The sequence below is a fragment of the Eschrichtius robustus genome, chromosome 4, assembly GCF_028021215.1.
Source record: "Eschrichtius robustus isolate mEscRob2 chromosome 4, mEscRob2.pri, whole genome shotgun sequence".
NCBI classification, from domain to species: Eukaryota; Metazoa; Chordata; class Mammalia; order Artiodactyla; family Eschrichtiidae; genus Eschrichtius; species Eschrichtius robustus.
In genome coordinates, this window is record NC_090827.1 from 59826061 (window position 1) to 59852609 (window position 26549).

The window sequence follows — 26549 nt, forward strand, 5'->3', positions numbered from 1 at the left end:
TGGGTCAGCCATTATTCTAAGTAGTTTACATACATTAACTCATTTCTTCCTCACAATAACCCTGTATTACCCCGTTTTACAGACGAGGAAACTGAGGCACAGAGTCTGCTCTTACCCACTCTGCTTTCCCTCACCAGGACTCTGGCTGCCTCCCTCCCCTCCCTTTCTTTCCACTGCTCCCACCCAGGCCAGCCACAAGCCCTCCTGTGGATGGTTAAATACTCTCTGGAGTCCAGTGTACCCACACTCTATCTACTTAATTAGGATTCTTGAGTATAATCTGCTCAGACTTTTCAGTGGAAATTGAGAAAATGATTTCATTCAATGTTGAATGAAAAAACAGAATGCAAAACTGTAATACATATCTATAATATATCTATATTTATCAAATCTTTCTGTCTGCCTGTCTATCATTCAAACTTGGTTGGCTCCCCCCATAAAATTTGCCAGGTTTAAGCACATGTGTTAGGGATCTTTCTAGGAAGCAAATGTGATTTGTAAGGATGCATTTTGTGTGTGTATTTCTGAGGGCGTATAATTTAGTAGTTACAATCTAGAGCCTTAGAATCAAAGTGGAATTCCAATCCTAGCTCCACCACTTCCTTGTGGTGGTCCTGGGCAAATTACTCTGAGCCACCATCTCCTCGTCTTAAACCTGGGACAGTAATACCTACTGCATGGGACTACCATGAGAATTAAGTGAGATAATGTTCCCAAGACACCTGGTACAGAGCTGGTGCATAGTAAATGCTCAGTAAGTGACTGCTCCAGGCTCTTGTAAAGACAATACTGATTAGCCTGATTATAAAACATTCTGAGAAATGACAGCATTGTTCTGCTGGAACCTCCCCTCCAATAACCTTTGGGAGTATAGTAATCATTTTGATGAATTTACTTTTGGCATCTTGTGTTTTGGTTAAAAACACTTTACATAAATATGCAACACTTTGAATTGCTAGACTGTTTGTGATCTAACTGCTGATTATTATGTGTTTGCAAATATAATAAGAGGTCTGCATAAATTCCAGGTAATTTAATGAAATAACTGGGCTGGCATTTTCATATAAACTTGTCTCGCCAGGCCAGTGTGCCATCATTATGAGGATGTCTAAAAATAGTCTCTTTTTTTGTGTTTGTAGTGAAACGGGAAATATTAGAACCCTGGTTTTCCCAGTGATGTATATCAATGAGGTAAGTCATGGGGGGGAGCCACGGGTACATTTTACCTGTGGAAGCTTGGGGAACTTCCTACTTCTGCGACTGTAGCTATGTGTAATTTAAGATGTGAGAAAGGGGCAAAGGTGATTTTTTAAAACCTGTTTGTCCAGAAAATTTCTGTTTATATGTTTACATGAATCTTCCTGTGTCTGAGATTTGAAAACAACAGAAAGAAATTTCCCTTGTCAAGAACGTTACTTGGGTGAAACTTCTTTCTGGGAAGCTGGTTATGTAAGAAACAAAATGCAGAGGTAATTAGTTTACCGTTCATTAGTTGAGGAGAAAAAGAGAGTAAAAAAGAGCGTGGGGTGGTTGAGAAATGATTAAATAAAATGTGATACATGCCCATTAATTGCAGTGATACGTGGTTGCCTTATCCTTCATCATAGCATAGAGTCTTTTCTCCTTTCTGCTTCCTGTCTTAGTTCAAACAAAAGGAGTTTCTCTTTAGAAATATTTCTTTCACAGTGTACCCACAGAAATATTATCCCTAATTGCTAGGCATAAATTGAAGTTTTGTAAAGCATATTCTGAAAGCTCATAAAACATCCACTATTTAAGACACCTGTGATAAATTCTTTTCTGAATCACATATCACATTTACTGTAGTTATATCTCCTCAATTTCCCTTCTCTCTTTACCCAGTTTTGAGGGGAAAATTGCAGAATTGTCCCCCTCAAATTCATGATCGGCTGGCTTCCATTGTTAACAGCAGCAGTTTTTGAAGTTTTATGATTTTTCTCTCTTCCCTAAAAATATTTGTTCTTTGTAGAAGATTTAGTAACAAAGATTAGCAAGAAAAGGGAAAATTCAAATGACTTCTCACAAAACCTGAGCCAGACTGATAAGTTGTTTTTTTTTTTTTATTATTAATTAATTAGTTTATTTTTGGTTGTGTTGGGTCTTCATTGCTGCGCGGGCTTTCTCTAGTTGCAGTGAGCGGGGGCTACTCTTCGTTGCGGTGCGCGGGCTTCTCCTTGCGGTGGCTTCTCTTGTTGTGGAGCACAGGCTCTAGGCACGTGGGCTTCAGTAGTTGTGGCACGCAGGCTCAGTAGTTGTGGCTCACGGGCTTCAGAGCGCAGGCTCAGTAGTTGTGGCGCGTGGGTTAGTTGCTCCGCCGGCATGTGGGATCTTCCCGGACCAGGGCTCGAACCTGTGTCCCCTGCACTGGCAGGCGGATTCTTAACCACTGAGCCACCAGGGAAGCCCCTGATAAATTGTTGTGGTTTTTTTTTTTTTTTTTTGCTTTTTAATTATTTATTTATTTATTTATTTTTGGCTGTGTTGGGTCTTCGTTTCTGTGCGAGGGCTTTCTCTAGTTGCGGCGAGCGGGGACCACTCTTCATCACGGTGCGTGGGCCTCTCACTGTCGCGGCCTCTCTTGTTGCGGAGCACAAGCTCCAGACGCGCAGGCTCAGTAGTTGTGGCTCACGGGCCTAGTTGCTCCGCGGCATGTGGGATCTTCCCAGACCAGGGCTCGAACCCGTGTCCCCTGCGTCGGCAGGCAGATTCTCAATCACTGCGCCACCAGGGAAGCCCCTGATAAATTGTTTTTAACTTGCTTTATTTTCCTCAACAATGTGTTGTAAAAATTTTTTTTCCAAAACAACTTTGTAAAAAATAATTTGATGTTTCGCGTTTTGTAAAAGTAACGTGCTCTTTATAGAACTCGGGAAATTAAAAATAGTATTTAAAAAGTGAACTGCTTGATAAGCAAGCCCATCCCTCAGAGAGAAGTGCAATTGACATCTGCTTATGTTGCCTCAGTATTTTTCTGATTTTGATATTACACAGTTGAGACCATACAGTAGATACAGTTTTATATCCTTTTTCAACTTAGCATTGTACTGGTAGCCACACTGATAAACTTTTGAAGGGTTTGTGATTACAGTTCTAAGACAAGGCTTTTATTGTTTCATAGGAAGAATTCAGGCAATATTTACCATTTATAGGACCTATTTGCAGTTGCTCCTGGGTCATTACGGTTATTGTTTGTGGAGAGAGCCATGGAAGGAGGGCTTTTTGAAAGTGTGGAAGGGCCCTGTTCTGCCAGCTTACGTTCATTGTTGCACCATATTTGAAGTCCTCTCCACCTTAACTTCTGCTCTGACTTTTTGTTAAAGACTAGATTGAGTCCAGGGAATGATGGAGTGAAACCTCGTGCTTTTACTCCCTGCCAGAAAGAACTTGACTTTTCTCTTCTCTAGAAAAGGAAAACATTAGACCTGGAAGTGACCTTGGAGACTGCTCTCCCACCGCTTTTTTTCCAGAGGAGGAGACTCTGACCATGATGGGCCTTCATCTGCAAATTGAGCCTAAATTAAGCCCAAAGTCCCAATTGTTGCTAATAATTTTTATAGAATTAAGCTCTTCAGATACCTCACCCATGACAGTTTAAGGTGATAATACTTTTGCCCTTAGTTATCTGGAATTCTGGTTAGCCTCAAGACTTCCCTGAACACTTTCTGTCTAGACCTCTGGTCCCGATCAGTATAGATCCAACCAAGAGAGAAATGATGCTTTCCACATGCCATTGTTGGACTATTGCATTCATTCATTCATTCATTCATTCATCTAATCAAGTGACATTAATTGAGCACCTCCTGTATTTCAGGCACTATACCCAGTGTTTAGTTGACTGAAATAAAAGTCTTGCCTTCAGGAACCTCACAGTCAGGAGGAGACAAACAAGTAAACAGACAGTTATAATGCAGAATGTGGAGACAGTGATGGAAGATTTTAGAATGTGAGATGGAAGCGCAGAAAAGGGGCCTTGAACCGGGCCAAAGGAGACTTCTGGAAGGAAGTTATGCTGAGTTGGATTTTGAAGGGTGACATGGAGTTGTCTGATACAAAAGAAAAGCTGATATTATCTCAGTATTTCTGAATACTTTCCCCCTCCTTTTTCCCACCAATTTTGAGTAAAACATGTCTTCAGGAGAAAAGAGACGTCAATGAATAAGTGCCCCCTCTGGTTATTCTAACCTATAAAAGTATTTTCAGTATCTCTGGTTTGCTAACAGGAGGACATACCCAAATTGTGTTTAATGGTTTGGAAGAAAGATAGAGCAAAAAACTTTACACCCTGGATATTCAGTAATCAAGGGAATACTGTTTTCTTGCCCCTCCCCCCAGAGTGTTCTCATTGATAAAGAGACTGCAAGTCGACTGAAGTCTGTGATTAACACTACTCTGATTATCACCAACATACCCTACATTATCATGGCGCTGGGTGTGTTCTTTGGTCTGATCTTCACCTGGCTTGCGTGCAGAGGACGGGGATCCATGGATGAGGTGAGCAGTGGCTGGAGGAATGTCTCCCTTACCGAATAACGTTCCCTGAGGACTTCAGCTGTGCTTCATGGAAGGGCTGGCTGTCAGCGGGCTTATTAGGGTGGATTCTGAGGTTTTATGCTGGGCACAGTGATTTCATGGTTATATTACTGCTGGGCCAAATGAGAGGCAAGGGAAGTGTGTCAAAGGTGGAGGGGTGATAGAATGGTATCTTTCAGTATTTCAGGCTTTCTTGGTGGGAATGGAACCCCTGGGAGAACGCATTATGTCTTTGAAAATAACCTGAAAAAAAGAGGAAGAATATAAAACAGCTAAGCACCCGGGCTTTGGTGTCAGACTGCCCAGGTTCAAATCCCAGTTTGACCACTTAATAGCTGTGTGACCCCAGAAACTGTGCCTTGGTTTCTCTATCTGTAAAATGGGATGATAATTGAGCCTCGCTTAGGAGTTTTTTGTGAGGATTTGATGATATTTTAAACATAAAGCACTTGGCCCTGTGTAAGCATTTAGTAAGAGCTCAATAAATATTAGTTATATGACAAAATAGCTCCATAATTATAGAGCAAGGCAGCCAGAGATCTGCTTGGAAAGAATCCCTGGTTTATCAGAAGATACCTACCACTGAGTCGTCATTGCATAATAAATGATGGGCACAGGGGAGTAGTTCCTCTCCTGGAGGGGGGGGGAACAGCCCCAAATGGGTGGGATAAGTGGTTAGATTGGCTTCCCTAAGTGACCAGCAGGCCAACCCAGGGGTCTTAACACCTTCAATGAGCCCTTCTTAAATTCTCACCAGCCTCTCTGTTTGCAACAAAGCCTTTTTTTTTTTTTTCCTCTCTTCACTGCCTCCATTATGTGTCTGAGGCAAATGTGAAGTAGGAAATGAAATAGGCTGAAACCATCTAAATCATATAAGCTCAGACTTCCCTGTGTTCTGCATGCTTCCAGTATGCCTTTCAACCCATGCCCATCATGTTAGCGTGAATTAGGTATGAGGCAACGATTTTTCCATTTCTATCTATGGACTGATCTTACAGTCACTGTAAGATGGATTGTACTGTCACTGAGATTTTCATAGGCACAGATGAAAGCCCACGTAAATATTATGACTGTTCCTACAACTAGCCGTCTTCACATATTCAACAAGCAAGCATTACTGAGCACCCATCCCCTCTGAGACATTGTTCTCTGATGGGCCTCCAACTGAAGGAGACAGATTCAATAGGGTGTGATGAGGATTATGGTCCAGGTCAACACAAGGAGAAGGGTACTGGTCCAGTGTCAGGGTAGGGGTGTCAGAGCAGGCCTCCTGGAGAGGATCAGGGCTGAATGTTAAAGAAAGAGCAAGAGGAAGCAGGCCAAGAGAAGAGAAGGTGATTGGGATGACAGCCTTCCCATCACTTTCCCCTCCTTGCACCCCTCTCTCCACTTTCCACATCTGGAGAGAAGTTGGTCACGTGATCTCCTAACCTCACTGTTCTCTCTCACCTGGTCTCAGGGAACTGCAGACGAAAGAGCACCCCTCATACGAACCTAACCTAACCATGGGCTGCGCCTGGGGAAGGAAGCGTGCGAGCTGTCGTGACCTGGACCACAACAGTGGGGCAACTGTCTGCATCCTCACAGGCTTGTCAGCGGGTGTGAGAGGAGGGTGGAGACCCCGTGCCTGCGTGTGGTGAGCGCCTTCTGGCAGAGGTTCAAGAACAGGCTGACCTGGTTGGCCGTTAGGATCCTGTGGTCCCTGACAAATTGTTTTGTTTTTCATGTGTCTAGCAAGTATTTAATAAACTCCGGTATAGTAATTTTTTTGTTGTTGGGTGCTGGTAGCTCCAGAATTTTGTGACCACTGTCGTGGTTATAATGTCTGTGCATCACTTGTTAATGCTACTTGGTCTAACCTTATTCACTACTCTTCATTCACCAAACTTTGTGCTCAAAATACATAAATACTATTTGATGTTGTATTCCTCCATTCATTTCATCCACAAAACAGAAGTAAGTAAGAGTTTGGGATGCAGGGTAAAATGGTAAGCCTCATTCAATACCATTCAGATGCATCTAATTTCCTCGTTTGAAAAGGTGCATATTGCATTTCTTGCTAATCTTCAGTTCATAATTCCTCCAGGAAAATAATTCAGACAGCTTTCATACAGGGTAGGAATCAAGCAGGGAAGGGGTTGGTGGAGGTGGTACCCATGAGTTGATAGTGACAAGCACCTGAGGATTTTTGACTTGTACTTTTGTGAAATGAGAGAACGCATAAATGATGTTGGTGAGGACAAGTACAGATATTTCATATAGAACAGAATGCCAGTTATGACATTTGTGGGTAGTTTGTTATTTTTTTAGTCAAAATGATCTTGATTTGGAAAGATGTTTCTGGGAGAATGTAATCAGTAACTGATTTTTTTTCCCAATCGCCCTTGCCAAATATGACTTTATCAATTACAATACTATTGAGTGATTATTTGTAAAGTGATTTATAAATATAGGAAATCCATCTATCCACAGCCTAAGTTACACTTAAATTTCAGGAAGTCTGACTACACTAAAGAGACATTTCTTCTAGGGCAGTCTTCTTGGTAACTTTGAAATTGTTTTTATAGGTTGTTCTTTTCTCAGATTCAGTTCCTTCTGATGTTTTGTGGCTCACTATCACTCACTGAATAGAGAAAGATGTGCCCTACACTTCCTGTGACAATCATTTTGCTGACAGAGTGATGGTGTTTTAAAATATTGCACAGGAAGTGCCTTTAAGAAAGGTCCCTTGGGACCAGAAGCAGAGCCACCTCTCTGCAGAAGACCTCTTGGCTTTCAGTGTAACCTCAGTCAGGATTGGGAACCATCAGCTGTCACAGAATTCAAGCACATTTAAGGGCAGTTTCTTTGATTCTCAACGTTCACTATTCATTTTTGATTGAGAAACCTGTACAGTTAATATGGCAAAGTGCACAGATAATTTCTTAACAACTGAATCATTCTGCAGGACTTTTTGTTTAAAACTGGATTTCAGTGTAAGCAAAGGAAGGAAAAAAAGCCACAGATTTCACAAATGCAACTTCTGATCCCTGTATGGAAGTAATAAATCATTTCGTTTCGTTGCCCCAATTTTCCTATTCTCTACACTAAAGCAATTTGTAATGTTTCCCTTTTTGAAGGGGCAGTTCATTAAACTCTCAATTTCTCTATAAATTAAGATAGAACCTATAGATACCCCAAATCACCGAAATGTGAGAAGCTAAATTGAAGATATTTTGTCTTCAATAATGCCAAATATCTAGATTTTTAAAAATTTATCAATATTTAACTAGATAATTGGCACATCTTATTCTGTTATGCACCCATTTGTTCACATTAATAAAACTGATACGTCAGTGCATACCCATTGATTCATTCTCTTACCAGAATATAATCATCTGTGAGGAGGAAATTTTTAAACACTATGAGTGATAACATTACAGTTAATGATGCACACCTTTTGATTGAATCCCACACAGTCAGGGAGGCCAAAAGCATAATATTTTCATATGATTCTTAATAGTTACTTGGCTTAAAAATCACATTTGATATTTTACTTCTGAAAACTCTGTGGCAAACCCATACACTGCAGTCAAGATTATAGATTGGTTAAGAAGAATGAATGTACCCATTTGGTTTGAGGTTGAAATAACAAACAGTTCCTCATCCTCATTTTTGTGGAGCCATTATCCTAGAAAGGTCCCCAAAAGCTTTGTGATTGTCACAATCAAAGAATACGGTGTCCTGTACTATGATACTCAATTTAGGGAGAAACCAAACAGAGAGAGGTTACCTCACTTCTCTCAGGGAAACTTAGGAGTTGAACACAGGACAGGAAATGGGCTTTGCCACTTTCAGCTCCAGGCTTTTCCCACTAGACTTTATTCTAGAAAGCTCACTAATGGTCAGGCAGACCAAGTACTACACAACTAACCTTTATCGGGGTTTTTACTTAAGAGAAGCTAATTTTTTATTTCAGTTGCTCAAGATAAGAGTTCTGTAAAAGGTGACCACCATCCTTGGCCCTCTGGGTATTATCACTAGGATTAACTGCTTGTGGCTATTAAAGAGAATGCTGACCAGAATGTTCTTCCTATAGTTTATACTGCTGGTTCCTTTCATGTGATTCTTGACATGTTTATTTCTACCCTTAATGCAATGGAATATTTCACTAATAAAAAAAACTTTCTATGAAATTGCACTGGAAATTGTATGTTATGTCACCAGATGTTCAGTGGTCTATGGAGTTTCATTTGAAAGATGCTCTTCGCCCTCCTGATGGACTCAGGCCTGAGTCACCCCCCTTGGGCCACCTCTGATTTCAGCTCAGCTGCGGTGGACGGTTATAGGCAGCCTGACAAGCCCCACTTCAAGCAGGTCCCACACTGTGCTCTTCTGCCTCAGAGCTTTCTCCAGAGCCCCGGAAGCCCCTCAGGAGCATGGGGGTTAATACTCCCATGTATTGACGCTCAATCAAAGGGGGCAAGAGTCAGCTGACAAGGGTTCCCGTCCTCAGAGGGACAGTTCTCAGGCTCATTCTACTTGGTTCCTCAGCTAGGGTTGCCCACACCAGAAACTGCTTCCTATCATCATTTCTTCATCCCCTGTCTCACTCTACCCACCCCCTCACTGCTGCTTCCAACCAAATAATCTACCTGCACTAACATCCTTATTCAGGTCTGCTTCCAGGTAAACACAAACTGAAATGCAGACAAGTCCACCCAGAGGGCTCAGCAAGATCAGAGAGCTGTTGGAGAAATACCAGACCTTTGTTTCTGCGGACATTTGGACCGAAGTTATTAGTCCAAAAGTTTAGATTACCTTTAAAACCTTTCCCATCCCAATAATATTGCAACTTATTTCTGAAGTCAGAGCAAATCCAGATCAATCATAAAATATTTAGTTCAGTGTTACAAATGTCCTTATGTATTAGGGACACTTGAACCTCAGCATAAGTGCTTCCTAGGAATCCCAAATCTGCTTAAGTGGCTTCTGTCATAGGAGAAGCTCCTTATTTGATCATAAATGTAAACTTTCAACTAAGTTTCATGATGCTCTGGGAACCTGACTCCGAGGGAAGGCTTGCCCAAGGAAGTAACATTTAAGTGAGACTGAAGAATAGGTGTTAATTAGGCAAAGCGAAGCATTTCAGACAGAGGTAGCAGGAGGTGCCCAGGAGCAGGAAGGAACATGTTACAAGCAACTGAGAAAATATTTGGCTGGGATTCAGAGACGGAAGAAGAATAGTGGGAGATGAGGCTGGAGAGAAAGGCAGCCTTATTGAGCCATGTCAAAGGTTTTGGTCCTTTTCAAGGCAAACGGGAAGCCATTGAAGTGTTGTGAACTGGGTTGTTGGTCAGTGTGTGTGTGTGTGTGTGTGTGTGTGTGTGTGTGTAGGGGGGGTGGAATGGGAGATACGACAGGTTTGTTTAGAAAGACTCACTCTAGCTGCAGGGTGAATAAATTGGAAGAGAGTCAACGTGGATACAGGGAGGTCAGTTTGGAGGCTGTTGTGTTAGGTGGTTCCTTTAGGGTCCCCACTGGGTCTTGTCTGGGTGTCATGCACTAGCCTGCAGGGTGAATTCCACAAAGCCACATACATAGCATAGGTCAAGTAATGGCTTTAATGGGGAAAAAGAAAAGTTATGGAAAAAGGAAGGCACAGACCCTCCATCTTCCTGTCATCCCATGGTGAGGCAAGCTGAGGGCCAGGGCACTGCTTGGTCTCAGTGCAGAGGGCATATTCCTTCTCGTCCACCTTTTTATAGGGCGAAGGTGAAAAAAGCAGTCTTGTCAATGGAGGAATACACAAGCAACTGAACAAGAGGCAGTTTGGACTTGGGCTGCCCATGGAACGTTATTACAACGTCCACTGCTGGGGTGAAGAAGACACCAGTTACGTGGGACATAAGGTTGGGTGCGGCCCCTTCCCCTCCCCTAGGAGAAGGGGGAACTCCCAGCCACAGCCAGCGCATTTGCCAGGCAACCTAGAACGAATCCAGCTCATTGCACTGCAGTAGTCTAGGTAGGAGCTGGCAAACTTTTTTTCTGTAAAGGGCCACTTAGAAAATAGTTTCGGCTTTGCAAGCCTCTCTATCACAACTACTCAACTCTGTACTTGTAGCATGAAAGCAGTCATAGACAACACGTAAGCAAATGCATATGTCTGTGTTCCAAGGAAACTGTGTACAAAATAGGCAGCAGCCTACATTTGGCTCATGGGCTGTCTGCTGATCCCTGGTCTAGGCAAGAGATTATGGTAATTTGAATCAGGGAGATGGCAGTGGAAATGAAATATTTTAGAAATATTTAAAAGATAAAATATATAGGACTTGGAGATGAAAATGGGAAAGGCAAGGGAGAGAAACATGTCAAGGAAACCATTCGTTCATTCCACAGTACTGAATAAGGGCCTATCACGTGGGTGGGCACTCTGCCAGCACTAGGGACACAGCCAGTAAATAGTTTGCTGCCCTCATGGAGCTAACATGAAATGGGGGCTGGGGGGCAATAAATAGGTGGTGGTAATGCTAAGAATATTAAAGCAGCCAGTGACAGCAGTGGGATGTGCAATTTTAGAAAGGGTGATCAGGGATGGCTTCCTACTGAAGAAATAGTCATCCATTCTTTTCCATCTGAGATCGTTCTCCCCTTCCATCCATAATTTCTGGATTTGGCTCGGCTGGTTCTTCTTCTTTCTCGCAGGCTCTCTTGAGCGCTGTCTCCTCTGGTCTAATTACTGATGCTCAGCTGCATCTTCTCACTTGATCCTCTCTCCCTGACAACCTCATTGGCTCCCAGACTTCCATTACACCCTAAACATGGGCCTCTCCGTTCCACCTCAGTCCCACATATCCAAGCGCCAGCTGCATATCCTCAGCCAGGTTGTCCTCAAATCCAGTAAGTAAAGAAAGGAACTCATTTGTTCTTGTCTCCCTCCCAAATTCCAATGGCATCACAGTGTACAAGCCAGGAACCAGGGACTCTTGCTAGAGTCCTCTTTGCCCGCCTCTCCACACCCTGTCAATCATCAAGTCCGCCTGCTCCTCAGTCTCCATTCCTGCCGTCCTCATCCGCATATCAGCGTTCTCACTGGGACTTCTGCGATGACCACTATTAGCATTATTTAATTGTATGAGTAGGTAACCCATTTACATTTTCAAAAACTAAACGGGGTTTATACTGCAAAGTCCTCCTCCACCCATCTTCTTGCCACCCAATTCATCTTCTCAGAGGCAACCGATGTTACTCATTTTAAAAATGTATCTTTCCAGGAATATTTCATACAAATATATGTAATTACATATTCTGGCCCTCTTTTTTTCCCATCCAAATTGTAGCATACCATATACAGTGTTCTAAATTGTTTATATAATTTACCTTTGAGATCTGTCTTTTCAGTACATAAAGAGCTTTACTTGGCTGAATAGTATTCCTTTGTATGAATGCAACTATTTAAGCAAAACACTGGTCCCAATCATTTGTTATTATAAATAATGCTGTAACCTATAACCTTGTATTCCATTAATTTTGCCAAATCATTTACAAGATAAATTCCTAGAAGCAGCATTGCTAGGTCCAAAGACAATTTTAATTTCGATAGACACAATGACTTTGTTTTTATTTTTATTAAAGTTACAGAAGCACATAGGTTTAAGAAGCAAATAATTCTACAAAGTTTCTACCAAGAATTCTACAAAACAAAAAACCAAAAACCTAAATGGACATCATTCTCAGAGGCACTTCTTTTAGCCTTCTTTTTTCTTTCTTTCTTCTTCTTTTCCCCACCATTACCCCATGACTTTAAGTGACATGCTGCTTCGTGAATTTTCAGTTTTAGTGTTATCCACTGTCTCCCCACTATGGAGAATAAGGATTTAGCTTTCTTTTTCCTACCCTGTCTTCATTGGACACTGGTATTCAGCCTGCTGCACATCTTTCCCAAGGGGCCTCCCTAAAGCAGTTTTTAAGGGCTCTCAGGCGGCACGCCACGGCGAGCTTCCCAGCATCTCACATTGGTTGTGACGCTCCACACCACGTGAAGCCACAGGCCCCCGGACGCGAGCCCGGCCGGGGGCGTTCCCTCTCCACCCTCCACCCCCTACGCTTTTCAGGCGTTCCGGCCTCTTAGGCTAGGCCAGAAAAGAGGCGGAACGCCGAGATCCGGGAGTGGTTTCCCCGCGGATCGCAGAGCGGAGTGCACCGAGCGCCGCGGGAGCAGCATCTTGGTCCCCCGCTCCCGCGACATGGCCTTCAACTTTGGGGCTCCCTCGGGCACCTCTGGTACAGCTGCAGCCACCGCGGCCCCCGCGGGTGAGTGAGTCCCCCGGACCTTCTCCCGGGGAGGAGGGAAGGCCTTTGGTCCAGCCCTTCGGTCCGAGACTCTTCGGCTTGGGGATCCTGGGGTCTCCTGCCCGCGCGGAGACTTTAGGGGCTTCGGAAAAGGGCGGGCGGCAGCAGAGCGGGCAGAGACGGCTCCTAAGGAGGCCGCGGGGAGAATGGAGGCCCAACCCAGAGCTCGCGCGCTGCGGGTGGGTCCCCGCAGGGCCCTCTCCTCCTAGGGTTCGTTTCCCGCCGCCCGGGAGTCGGACTCGGAGAGACCGGAGGCGGCTCCTCTCACCCTTTGCCGGAGACCCATCCTTCCCTCCCCAACCCTACTCACCCCTCCCCACCTCAGCGTCCGGGACGGGCGCGAACGCTCGCTTGGTTCCCGCTGCTGGGCTCGGCGAGGACAGGGTTGGGGAGCCTTGGGCGCTGCTCTGCAGTTCCCTCGGCCCTGGCCCCTTCGGTTCTTGCTGCGGGACTACACGCTCCGGCTCCTTCTTCCCGTCCCCGCCTCCGCGGCTTTCTTAACTCGTTTGGAGCAAAGTCCGGGTTTGTCTTTGTTCACTTCTTTGAAACCTCCTGCAAACTCTTCTAATCTTTACCTTGCTTTGTTTTCTTTTTCTTCTTTCTTCTTCCCCCCTCCCCCTTTTAAAATTCTGTTTGTTTCTTTGCCTACACGCCTATCAGGATTTGGTGGGCTTGAGACTGCCAACTCCACCGCCAGTGGGTTTAATTTTGGGGGTTTCGGATTAACTGCAAATCCTGCAGTGAACTTTAATATTGGGAATTTCGGTGTTTCTACTACCTCGGCGACTCCGTTCAATTTTGGTAACAGTCTGGCAAGTGCAGGTAGATATGCGGGTCGTCTGTGTCACGAATGTTGGGAGCTGGAGTCCAAGAATATTTTGTGGTTCCAGAGTTTGGGAAAGAACAGCGACTTGTCTAACAAGGAAAGGAAATTCATTTCCTAATGTCGAATCAAAAACATTTGTAGCAAGTTTTGACTCTCTTAAAAGATTTGGTTTGGGGAAGTCTTGCAAGTTATAAAGTTCCTTTGTTAAATTTGCATTTAATTGAACAGAATATACCTTCCAAGTGCTAAGTATTTGGAATGGATTTTCATTTTGAGTAGAATATATCTTCCAGATTATTAGATATCTCTTTCGAAGTATAAGCTCAACAGTCAGGCCCATTTTCCTGGAATTCTTGGACTCCTGCAGTCATTTTTTCCCCATTTTTCCTGCATCTTTCATTGGAATTTCATTTGATTGTCCTTGTGTTTCCTGAGAGAAACAAGTCTTATACGAACAGCAGCAACCTATCTTGTTTTTTAACCTGTACAATAATAATAATGTGTTTCTTTGGCCAACTAAGCAGATTAGGATACATTTCTATAAGATAACGCAATTATAGAAAGAATCCCCAGTTCTTTACTGGATTTTTGGAGAAATGATCAGAGAGAGCAATTTAATTTATTGTCAGATGACATTAACTTCTAAAAGATAGGCTAGACGTCTTTGTACTCAAAAAGGTAATTATGAAGATTCTGGTATCTATATGGATTGTTTGAAGCTCGTTGGAAATTCTGCAAAACACAAACTATAACGTGTGTGTGTGTGTGTGTGTGTATATATATATATAAATTTAAAATAGGTCTATGTGTACCTTGCATACAGTGACCCTATAGAAAAGCCTTGTTCCTCAGCTGCTCGTATATGAATTTATTATTCATATTCTCTTACATATGCCACTTATGCCCATGCCAATTATACGCATTTGGTAAGCATGATTTATTCCCTACGACATATTTGGGAAGTCTGGCATTTTGTGCAGTTACTTGTTACTGCAGTGTGAATATGACCTTGGCAATCTGATTTGAAAACGTTTTGAAGAATACTTGAAATGCCAAAGATTAAACAATCCATTATCACTAAGGTATATTTAAAGTGATCACATATCACTGTTGTTTGGTATGTTTACTTTTCCATGTTTGCTTAAAATTGGCACTGGGTAAAACAGAAACATTATTTTGAAGTTTGTGTTTCCGAACAAACCCACCCAGCTCATAATTCAACAGTAATAAATAAACCTGTTGGTATTTGCTTGATTTCATGTTCATTTGGAGTTATCACTGTGAAGTTTTGAGTTGTGATAATGTAACTGCTTTAACTACTTTTATGTATGTTTATGTATGTTCATCAACTTCAAAAGGCTGATTGAAATTCTTGTTTACTTTTTTATCTTATATCCTTGCAGATCCATTTTTACTAATAAACATTTTCATATTATGAAGCATGTTAAGATACCAATGTTTTTATTGTATAGCCAATTCAGAATATATCTTAGTTTTTCTGTGAAAATTAGAAGTAATGAAAAAAGATTAGGAACAATGTTCAGTACTTTAGGTGATTTTTATCAAAATGTTTACAGTTTGCAGTACTGCAGTAGAACCTACAAGTAAATAGAGTATTTGGTTGTGCCTGCATGCAACAGGTAGTCTATTCTTGAGTAATTTTCCAAGTCAGAGTCATATGATGACTATCAGTGGGTTGGGTTTTTTTCCTTCTTATATCTTTTATGTTACAATATTGATGAATCTCTGTCTCTTATGCCAGAAATATATGAGACTAAAAGTTAGAATCCCAGAGAGTCTGCAGTATAACTCAGCACTAATGGTTCAAACATTTGTCTTAAAAGTCTTTTTTGACACCACATTGGTAATCAGGTAAAGACTGACAGTAAGGGGAAAAAAGCCATTGTGTACTGGCCAGCATTCCATTCCATTCATATGTCAGCTTCGATATGGTTAAGATTAATTTCATCTCTAGATTTATCTAAAAGTGAAATTTGTGTATCTGTCAGTGTTGTGGCGCAGAGCGCCATGGTGATAGCTCTGCTCTACTTACTGGCCACTGTTGCCTTGTGATTTTCTTTCCCCTTATCTCTTCAAGAAACACATTCTTGTTTACATACCAATATAAGAGTCAGTATATTGGTATGTTTCATTTGAAAAGTTGCTCAGTCTTGATGGAGACTAAGTAGAAATATAAGCTAAAGTAGAGTATAAATTAATTCACTGAAGCCAGGGTTGCAAACTGGCAGCACAGTCTGCCAGTATGATCTGTTTGTCACACTGTTGTAAAAATATTTGAATTAGTTACAAAAAAATCAATTGACTTCAGGTTTAAAATTGTGTAAATTTCACACAGAAAATCTAGATTTTCTATTTCTCGGGAGAAATGGGAATATTCAACACTACTAAACTACCATTCTCCTGCAGCAGTAATTTGCTGGAATTTGGGAACTGCTGCCATTTAAAAAAAACTGTTCACACTGATCCATTCTGGCAGTCAATAAACACCTAGTCTATTTCATTCATGAATGTTATCAGCCTGTATCTTGTAGGCATTTGAATTTGCAACCCCTGCTATAAAAGTACACAGTCATTTTAGCCTTAACACTATGGCAATAGGCTTATTAACATGTTTACTCAGCTGTAGCTTAATCACCTCTTTAGTTGAAAGGTATATATTGCATTGTGGTATTTCTACTTTAAATACTTAGTAGCTCATTTCTTGCAACATACTGACTTCTTGATTAGTAGTATAGTTTTTTAAAAATTGACATTGAAGTAGAGAAAGGAAAAGTTAGACCAATATATTTTGTCTTTGTATGGAGCAATTGCTTATCATGTAATTTGAAAAGGAAATTACCTCATATGTATACAAAAGATTCTTCCTTGCTATTTTATTTATCCTTTTTTAATTAGGTGGGTTTAGTGGATTTGGGACGCCATCTACAACAGCAGGTTCTGCGTTCAGCTTTTCTGCTCCAGCTAACACGGGCACTACTGGTGAGAGGACACCTTTTTTTTTTTAATTTTTATTTTATTTTTTTTGACTGTGTTGGGTCCTCGTTGCTGCGTGCAGGCTTTCTCTAGTTGTGGCGAGCTGGGGCTACTCTTCGTTGCCGTGTGCGGGCTTCTCATTGCGGTGGCTTCTCTTGTTGCAGAACACAGGCTCTAGGTGCGTGGGCTTCAGTAGTTGTAGCACGTGGGCTCAGTAGTTGTGGCTCGTGGGCTCTAGAGTGCAGGCTCAGTAGTTGTGGTGCACGGGCTTAGTTGCTCCACGGCACGTGGGATCTTCCCGGACCAGGGCTCAAACCCGTGTCCCCTGCATTGGCAGGTGGATTCTTAACCACTGCGCCACAAGGGAAGCCCAAGAGGACGTCTTATATCATTTGTAGAAGCAAATGAGCTACAAGTCAGCTTGTTTTTTTTACCTTAAACAATTAAAATTTTTCATTCAAAGGACTCTTCGGTGGTGCTCAGAACAAAGGTTTTGGATTTGGCACTGGCTTTGGTACAACAGCTGGAACTAGTACTGGTTTAGGTACTGGTTTGGGAACTGGACTTGGATTTGGAGGATTTCATACACAGCAGCAGCAGCAGCAACAGACTAGTAAGTATAAGAGGTTTTCATTTTCAGATATAAAGCCGTAACAATGTAGGCAACATTGTTGAGTGCACTGTTCAAAACACTTTAGTGGATATCTTTTTTTTTTTTTTTTTTGGAGGAATTATAAAGTATTCTAAAAGCTACTTCTTGTGTTTATATATGATGATAGCACCTGGGGAAAAGACACATTGGCATGATTCTGACTATAAGGCCTCTGTGTTTAGTATCACTCCTTTAAAATTTTTGTTGTTGATAAAAATAACAAATATAGAAAGCGGCACAAAATTACAGCTTCATGAATTACGCCATTGTAACCACTGCCCATGTCAGGAGGTGGACCCTGGCCAGGCACTTCAGAAGCCCTCCACGTTTCCCTCCTAGTCACTTCCCCATCAGAGGAAATATAGTTTTGCCTTTTGTGTTGATCACTTCCTTACTTTTCTTTATGGTTTTGTCTTGTATTGTTTAGTTTCATTTGTCTTAAATCTCTGTAAGTTCCCCTTTTAGCTCTTTCTTTTTTATTTATTTTTCAATTTGTTGAAGAAATCAGATCATTTGTCCTGTAGAGGTTGTCAGTCAGAACTTTACTGATTGCATTCCTATTGTATAGTTAGCATATTCCTTTGTACAGTTAGCATATCCCTTGTCCTCTGTATTTCTTGTAAATTAGGTTGGATCTAGGGGCTTATTTATGTTGATAGTTCAGTTTTTTTGTTTGTTTGCAAGACTACTTTATAAGTAGTGTTGTATTTTTATCAAGAGGCATGTAATGTCTGATTCTATTTTTTGTGATGTTAGCAGCAGCCATTGGTGATCATTACCTAGATCCATTAATTCATTAGGGGTTGTAGAATGGTATTATTCCAACCATCTGATTCCTTTGTCATTTATTTGTTGAAATACTTCTATAAAGAGAAACTACCTCATCCACTATTTGGTTGATTCTTTCCCTTTATTCTTAGCTTTCAAAATAAAGAGTTGGTTCCCTATCATTCTCCAAAGGTAACCAATTTTTTTTTTTTTATGTCAGGAACTCAAGTATTTAAATTATTTGATATTTTTCAGTCCATTGCAGTTTTCCATATTGATGTTTAAATTGTTCCATCTTTGGCCAGTGTAAGCCTCTTCAGGTTGGTTCCCAGGTCCTTTCAGACAAGTGTAGAATTAGTCTTTGATAGCTTCCTTACTAGCTGGTGTGGCAGTATGTTGCAGGGTTATCTTGTATGGATTAGTTTATTTAATTATCACAAGAACTCTATGAAATAGAACTCTTGTTACCTCCATTTTATAGGTGAAGAGAGGTAACTGAGAAAATTGTGACTTTTCCATATATCTTCCAAGATGTAGTATAGGAACATAAATTCAAGTTCCTTGACTTCCTTTGTAATGCTCCTTTTGCTTTTCCATAGTTTGCTACCTCTTAAAATCACTTTTGTTTCATTTTTCTTAGGTAAGTTGATTGATTGGCTGAAATTCATCCTACTCAGTCATTGAAGATTAGTAACGTATTAAAAATGAATTTCAAGAATTATCTAACCAATAGGATGAAGATAATAGAATCATTCTTTCTAGTGTTACAATTATATCTTTCTTACTGTCCTCCTGCAACAATACAAAGTTTGATGGAAATCCAAGTAGTTAAGGAAAAGAAGTTTTTTCTTTGTTTCTTGACATAAAGTCTCTTCAACTATAAGTTATAGTTGTGCTTACGCTTGTTAGGAAAAATGGGAATTTGAATCTGGTGCTGTTCATTTTCAGAATGAAAAGGGCTCATTCTGCTGAGTGTATGTTTTATGTCAGGCACTGTGTATATAAGGTATATGTACTGGGTATATAAGGTTGCTCATAGTCTATAAGGAGATAGAATAACAAACATCCAATTAGATAGAATAATAAACATTCAATTATAAAAAATATATATGCGTGAAAGCACTAAAATAGACCCATACAAGGTGCTTTGGAATGTAGAGGAAGAGTTGAATCTTAAGAGAATTAGCCAGTTGGATAAAATCAGAAAAGGGTATTCCAGGCAGAGGGAATAACAGTGACAAAGGCACGAATGCATGGCATGGCATGATGAATTTGGGACCTGCTGTTGAAAGGAGTTTGAGTTTAATCTGCAAAGATTGTGGAGTTTTTGCCTCATTTTTAAAAACTCTGGCTTGCATGAGGTGCTTGCTGTCTGGTTACACCACCTCTGATGTGTCTGATCTCTGTTATCTGCTGATTTCCTGGGCATTGAACACTTTGGCAGCTGGCTCTGAGTCCCACTTTTCTTTCCAACTTGTGCTCTCAATCTGGGTTATTTTAGCATTCACATGGCTATGTACTCAGGCAGCCATACCATCTACCTTTTATTCCAAAGACCTTTTCCATTTCACTTTAGCCACAGTTCTTACCTTGGACTTTGGCAACATCTGAAACTGTTCTAATTCCATAATCAATCAATAATCTAATTCCAATCATCAATAATAATCCATAATCAAACATCCCACAACCTATTGCTCTTTTAGCCTGCCTTTTCAACCACTTCCAACATAGCTGTTCTTAGACCTCATTAGGATCTTAGAGCACTGACACTTTCTGCTCTTCCGTCAGCTCCTTCCTGTCTCACTGTCCTTTCTAATTAGCTTAGAGCCCTTGTCCTTCCATTTCAGTCACTCTTGCCAGTATGCTAAACTTCCTTATCCTTGTATCATGTCCGCTGGAAAAAACAACCCCAAGCCTGTGTAAGCCCAACTGTCTTTCTAGATACTGCTTGAGAAAATCATACAGTACAGAAGATTGAATCTCTAAATTCTTAATCACCAACCCAAGTTGGGGCCTCAACATTGCCTGGTAATCCTGTGAAGTTTCTATTTTCAAATTTTCTCCCACTTTCTGTAAGTTATTTTAAACCTTTATTCTCTTCAAATCTCAAAGTTCTCTGTTCTCACTTTTAGTAGATGGCCTTGACCTCTGCTTCAAAGAGAAAATAGAATGCCTCATTGTAATTCCTTCAGTTGCCCACTACCGAATCTTATTTATCTACCTACCCCTGTAACCCATCCTCTTCTCTTTTCGCCTGTGCTCTGGATCTCATATCCTCCCACCTTCTGGGGCTCCTTGTGCTGTTGATTATTTTTCCCAGCAGACCCCCACCCCATTCCACCTCTCATCCCCCACCAAAAACAAAGTCTTCAGCTTCTCTATCCCAGGATTATTCTCATTCACATTTAAACGTCTGAAGTTTCTTTTTTCTTAAAACAGAAACAAAAAAATAAAACTACTTTAATTTCACATCTCACTTCAGTTATCTCTTGCTATCACTCTCTTCTCCCCTTTATAAACTACTTGAAATAGATATAGAAGAATGGGATCCCCTGCTGCTGTCTTCTGTTACCTCTTAGCCCACACTAATCTGTTTTCTGCTTTCTTTACCCAGTCAAATAGTTATGGTCATTAATTATCTCAAATCCAATGAACATCTACTGTTCTTTAATTGTGAAAAATTCTAACACAAAAATAGTAAAATGACCCCACGTTCTACCAAATAGATTCAACAAAAGTCAGAACTTGCCACATTTGTTTTATCTATATCCTCCTTCCTCCCCTCCTCCTTTTTTTTTGAATTGCTGAAGTGTCAGTACTTTAAAGCAAATCCCAAACATGTCATTTCACCCTTACTTTACTGCTTTACTATGCTTCTCTCTTTAAAAACATGGAGTCATTCCAACTCACAATGACTAATTCCTTGGTATCATCCTTAATCAGATTTCCCCATATGTCTCAGTAAAGTTTTCTTCAGTTGGTTTATTTGAATCATGATCTAAACAAGGTCCACACATTATGTCTCTTAAGCTTCTTTTTAGTATAGAGAATTCCCTGTTTGGGTTTTTTTTTTACCCCACTCATGAATTGTTACAGAAACTGGACCAGTTGTCCTGTGAAATATCCCCCAATCTAGATTTGTTTGTTTCCTTGTAGAATCATTTGACTTTATGCCCCATATTTCTGGTAAATGAAGTTAGCTTTAGGTACTTTATTAGATTTATTAGATTTAAGTTTGACTTTTTGGCATGCATACTTTGCTGTGTGCTTCCTATTGTATCATATTATGAGGCCATCTCTTTTAGAGATGCTAAGATTGATCATTGGGTTCGGGTGGTGAGAGCCAGTCTGTCTTGTAAAGTTCCCCATCAGTCTTTAACCTAATGGTTTCATTCATTGATGGTCATTGCCTCAATCAGTTATTTTATTAGGAGTTGCAATATTAGGAGTTAGTGATTTTCTAATTCTGCCTTCTCTTCCGCACTGAAAGTCTTCTGTAAAAGGAGTTTTTCTGCATCCCCCCAAGACTGCTTGGTCACCCTGAAATGGAATCTGTATAGGAAAGGCAAGATAAATTCTTTCTTTTTAACTGACAGTTTTTATAAGAAGTTGTTGGTGGCCTGATTATTTCCAATGGTGTGCAAGGTGTTGAGATTTTTCTGAATTTTTAATTTTTACTTTTAAAAATTATCATTTTGAATGCATGAGATTTAATAAATTGAATGTGTTTGAGTTGGAGGCATTCATTATTCTTTTTGATGCTCAAATTGTCACATTTTTGGCCAATGTGAGCCCTCAACTTCAGTGATAGTCTGGTCTTTTTTTTCTCTTACCCTATTGTTTAGTACTCCATATTCCTTTTGCCAGCTTATCTTCCCCTCCTCTTTGACACAGAGATTTTGCACATGCTGTTCTTCTTTGACACTACCCCATGGCCTGGCTGACTACTTCCTTTAGACCTTAGCTGAAGTTCTTATGGGACAGCCTTCTCTTAACCCTCCTGCCCCAAGCTTGATTAGCTTCCTCATTTAGAACTCTCAGAGCCTCTACTTCGAGGCACTTATCACAACTGTTAATATTTGTTTGATATGCTCAGTTTGTTTAAAGAACCAGTCTTGTTTACCATGATATCCTTAGTGTTTGCCTCTATGTCTGACACTTAGGGGGTACTCAGTAAATATTTGTTGAATGAATGCATGGTGAATGAATGAATGAAAATATGCATGTATGTATATATGTATGATATATAAAACCAGGAGAGACTGTATCGTCAGGAAATCTAAGAGAGAAGAGTTTTTCAAGAAGGATGTGTATTCAGTGAAAGTTGAAGATTTTCTTTGAGGATTGAAGGAATGAATAATCAACAGCATGAGGGCCTGAGAAGGTAGAAAGGTGTGAGAAATCTAATATGCTAAGGCTTTAAAAGCATCTGTTGCATTTTGTTATTTGCGTTTCTCAAATGCCTTCCAGCTAGTGAGCTCTGAGTAGACTAGTGTGGTTGGAATCTAGTGTGAAGTGTAAATTAGTATAGATGATAGTTTGTTAATCTTATTTAAAAGTTGAGGAAGATAAAACCTAGGAATTTCTTGTTGGAAGCTCCAAAGTGAGCATATAGCAAATCAGGATTCAAGTCTTCTGGCTTCTAATCCACTTCTTTACCATTTTCATAAATGCCCATTTGGGAATTAATAATTCTCATGTTGAGGGTAACAGCAGCCCCTCTCTAGCCCTGTAGAAGCCCCATTGGCCTTGTGGTACTTGCAATCTTTAAAGCTGAAAGAAAACTTAAATATCATCTAATATAGTGGTCCTAAAATTCAGGTCATTTTGGTATGCATGATTTTTCTTTTATCTACATACCATTTGTATTATTATTAGAGAATTTTCTTTAAATCAATTTACTTTTAAACATTAAATATGTTTATTTTGAAAGAAAAATCCAAACTACTGCTATAAATGGAAAACCAGGATCACTTGCTATAGCTATTGTTTCTTTATAAAGAAACAATAATTGAACTTAAGTCCACAGAAAATATAATAGTGTTAATAAATTCTAGCTAGATACCTTTGCTTTAAACTCCTAGTTTTAGATTTGTTCTCCCCTTTGTTAAAAAGTGAGATAAGTGATGACACGAGGCATTAAAGGCATACTAGCACCAAACTGAGACTTTAAAAATATATATAATCAGATAATTAAAAGAGAAGTTTTTGTCATATGATTTAGCCCATCTGGTGACTCAACTGTTGCTTGACAAAATAATTTCATGTACCAAGGTTATTTGCTTATCTAGCACTTTGGAAATACTGATCTGATCTAACAACTCAGCCCTTCTTTCTATTGGAGAAATTTTACCACAGAGTAAGTAACTTGTCCAAAGTTACACAGCCAGCTAAAGCTTTAGCTTAGGATTTGCCCATTTGTTGTTTTTTTTACTATATATTTCTTTGCACTAAGAGAAGGAAATTGTTTATTAAGCTGATATTGATATAACATTGATATAATGATTCTTTTGGCTTATTTTGTATCCTCCAATTTGTATATATTATACAAATATAACAGTAGTAAAGGTTGTTTAAAAAAACAATTCTGCAACTTCACAGACTTTACCCTTTTTTCGGTGTGGGTCTAATATTAATATCATGGATCTAAATTGTGTTTAATGGAATTAATTGTATTAAGATGATATCAGAAATGCAAGTTTAACATTATAAGGATTGTTCTGGCATATTACTTTCCTATTATTGCCATAACAAAGCGTCACAAACTTAGTGACTTAAAACATATTACCTTACAGTTCTGGAGATCAGAAATCCAGAACAAAATTTCACTGAGCTAAAATCAAGGTGTTGATAGGACTGCGTTACTTCTGGGGGCTCTGGGGAGAATCCATCCCCTTGCCTTGTCCAGATTCTAGAGTCTCCATTTCTTAGCTTATAGCTTCTTCCTCCATCTTCAAAGCCAGCAGCACAGCACCTTCAAATCTCACTTTGACTCTGACCTCCCTCTTCCCTTTTAAAGAGCCCTTATATTATGTTGAACCCACTCTGATAATCCAGGATAATCTCAGTTTAGTTAATTTAATCACATCTGCAAAGTCCCTTTTGCTGTGCAAGGTAACATATTTACAGGTTCTGGGGATTAGTATGTGGATCTCTTGGGGCAGGGGATATTATTCTTACCATATCTAGGACCTGAATTGATTGATTCTTTTTTTAAAAAACTAATTTTGGGGTACATTTTTAGCATTAGGTGGTCTCTTCAGCCAGCCTACACAAGCTCCTGCCCAATCCAACCAACTGATAAATACTGCAAGTGCTCTTTCTGCTCCAACACTGCTGGGAGATGAGAGAGATGCTATTTTGGCAAAATGGAATCAACTACAGGCCTTTTGGGGAACAGGAAAAGGATATTTCAACAGTAACATTCCACCAGTGGAATTCACACAAGAAAACCCATTTTGCCGTTTTAAGGTATTAATACTGCTTTTGATCTTCACTTGAAGAGTGTATGAGAAAATGTGATATTTGGATTAAACTAATACTACGAAAACAATTGCTTGGTTTTTTAGTACTCCTTAAACATGGTACAATAACACTTTCGTTTTAAAAGTACAGAAACTATAAAATTGAAGTGATTTCTTACATATGTGTGATTGAGATGACTAGAATATGACTGAAGGAAGGTGTGACTAGAGTGTAATTTATAGCAGGAAAAAATGTTAACAGAGGGGCAATGGTCTTCTTGGCACCTATAAAGGGGAGACCCAAAACTAGAATTTAGTGCTTTTCATCTAACATTGTCCTGGAAAGTACACCCTAACCAGCAGATCGGAGTAACTCTTCTGCTTGGCATGTATACTGTTGTCATTATAGCTGACTGCCAAAGCCAGTACTCCAACAACATAGTATGTTTTCTTTGCTCTGATTCCATGCCTACCAAACAACTTTCTCATTTGAATTTAACTTCGCAGAGATTCTACTTATCAGCCAGTGAGATTTAGGTCAACTTGGTGATGTATTTTTCATAAAAAATTAACATATTTCAATCCAGTTTATACGTCAGCCTCTTTTAAGTTTTGTTGGCCTATGGCAGTCTCTTAAACCTAATCAATGTGTACATAGGCTGGTGTTTGGAGTTGCAAGGCTGAGGATCAGACCCTTGAACATGGGTAAACAACAGAAAGTGACCAACCTATCTTGTTAGGGAACCTCTTTATCTCATCACTCTACAAAAAGAAAGTATATCTTTTGAGTGTATATAGTTGAAATTTTAATACTTTTGTGTAGTGACTAAGAGGTATATAGTAGACATAGGTTGAATATGACAATTTAATTTTTTTCTTTTTTTAATTGATATATTAACATACATATGGTAAAATGCATAATGAACTAATACAGAGTGAATTTAAATTCTTTTTAAAAAATTGCATTATAAGTGGTGACAAAAGAGAAAAAAGGCTTCTGTCTAAAAGAGTAATTCTTCAGGAAGGTATAGTTTGTCATTTAATATATGTAAAAAACTAACCTGTTTCATAAAGTTTTATATTACATGAAACCATAAAATAATGTAGACGTTGTTTATAGCATTTATAAGTTGACAGTGTTATTATGGTACTTTAAAAGTATTTATTTGGTAAACATTTCTTTATATATCTTTATATAAACTTCACTTAAGATTCCATGAGTCAGATATATAATAAAGTAAATTACATTTTGGTCGATGACTTTTGCAGTCATTTTTATGGCATGCAGAGTTGTTTCCACAGTGTTCGGAAACACCCAACGATGATGGATATCAAAGTTTTTCAGAGGAGAAAGCTATTTAGTTACTCTGTGGAAGAGGAAATTTTAATTTCACTCTCTAAGTTTATGTTATTCTTGGGTTAGAAAGTTTCTCTTTATAATTGTGTGACCTTCTAGGGCACAGAGTTGTGGAAAGAATCATTACATATTCCCTTCATTACCAGACATTAAGCTGTTTTCCCTGTTTTAGCAGATGTTAAGCTGTTAATATTAAACACATGATTTGAGATCTGTACATGTTTTTGATATTGTTTCTTTTGTCATTCCACAGGCAGTAGGTTATAGTTGTATGCCCAATAATAAAGATGAAGATGGGCTAGTGGTTTTAGTTTTCAACAAAAAAGAAACAGATATTCGAAGCCAGCAACAGCAATTGGTAGAATCATTGCATAAAGTTTTGGGAGGAAACCAGACCCTTACTGTAAATGTAGAGGGTATTAAAACATTGCCAGATGATCAGTAAGTATACATTAAATATACTGTATATTTGTGTGTGCCTGGTCCAAAGAGAGTGATCAACAGTGTTTTTGTTGCTAAAGCACAAATTAAATCTCAAAGCAGAATATTTCTCAGCTAGTGATTCTTCAGTATTTATAGAAGCATTTGTTTAGAAGCTTTTTTCTT

The 26549-nt window shown here is 39.7% G+C and overlaps 2 protein-coding genes across 2 annotated transcripts in view; both read left to right on the top strand.

The window, feature by feature from the left end:
• Positions 1–6314, top strand: part of SCARB2 (scavenger receptor class B member 2) — a 66277-nt gene extending 59963 nt beyond the window's left edge. The window contains exons 10-12 of the mRNA XM_068542803.1: positions 1140–1191; positions 4354–4512; positions 6011–6314. Of these exons, the coding sequence (XP_068398904.1) occupies positions 1140–1191; positions 4354–4512; positions 6011–6049 (250 nt within the window). The 3' untranslated portion in view covers positions 6050–6314. The remainder of the gene's footprint in view (positions 1–1139; positions 1192–4353; positions 4513–6010) is intronic.
• Positions 6315–12726: 6412 nt separating this feature from the next.
• NUP54 (nucleoporin 54) overlaps positions 12727–26549 on the top strand; it is a 29854-nt gene continuing 16031 nt past the window's right edge. Inside the window, exons 1-5 of the mRNA XM_068542142.1 lie at positions 12727–12843; positions 16625–16708; positions 17166–17315; positions 24367–24593; positions 26197–26384. Of these exons, the coding sequence (XP_068398243.1) occupies positions 12777–12843; positions 16625–16708; positions 17166–17315; positions 24367–24593; positions 26197–26384 (716 nt within the window). The 5' untranslated portion in view covers positions 12727–12776. The remainder of the gene's footprint in view (positions 12844–16624; positions 16709–17165; positions 17316–24366; positions 24594–26196; positions 26385–26549) is intronic.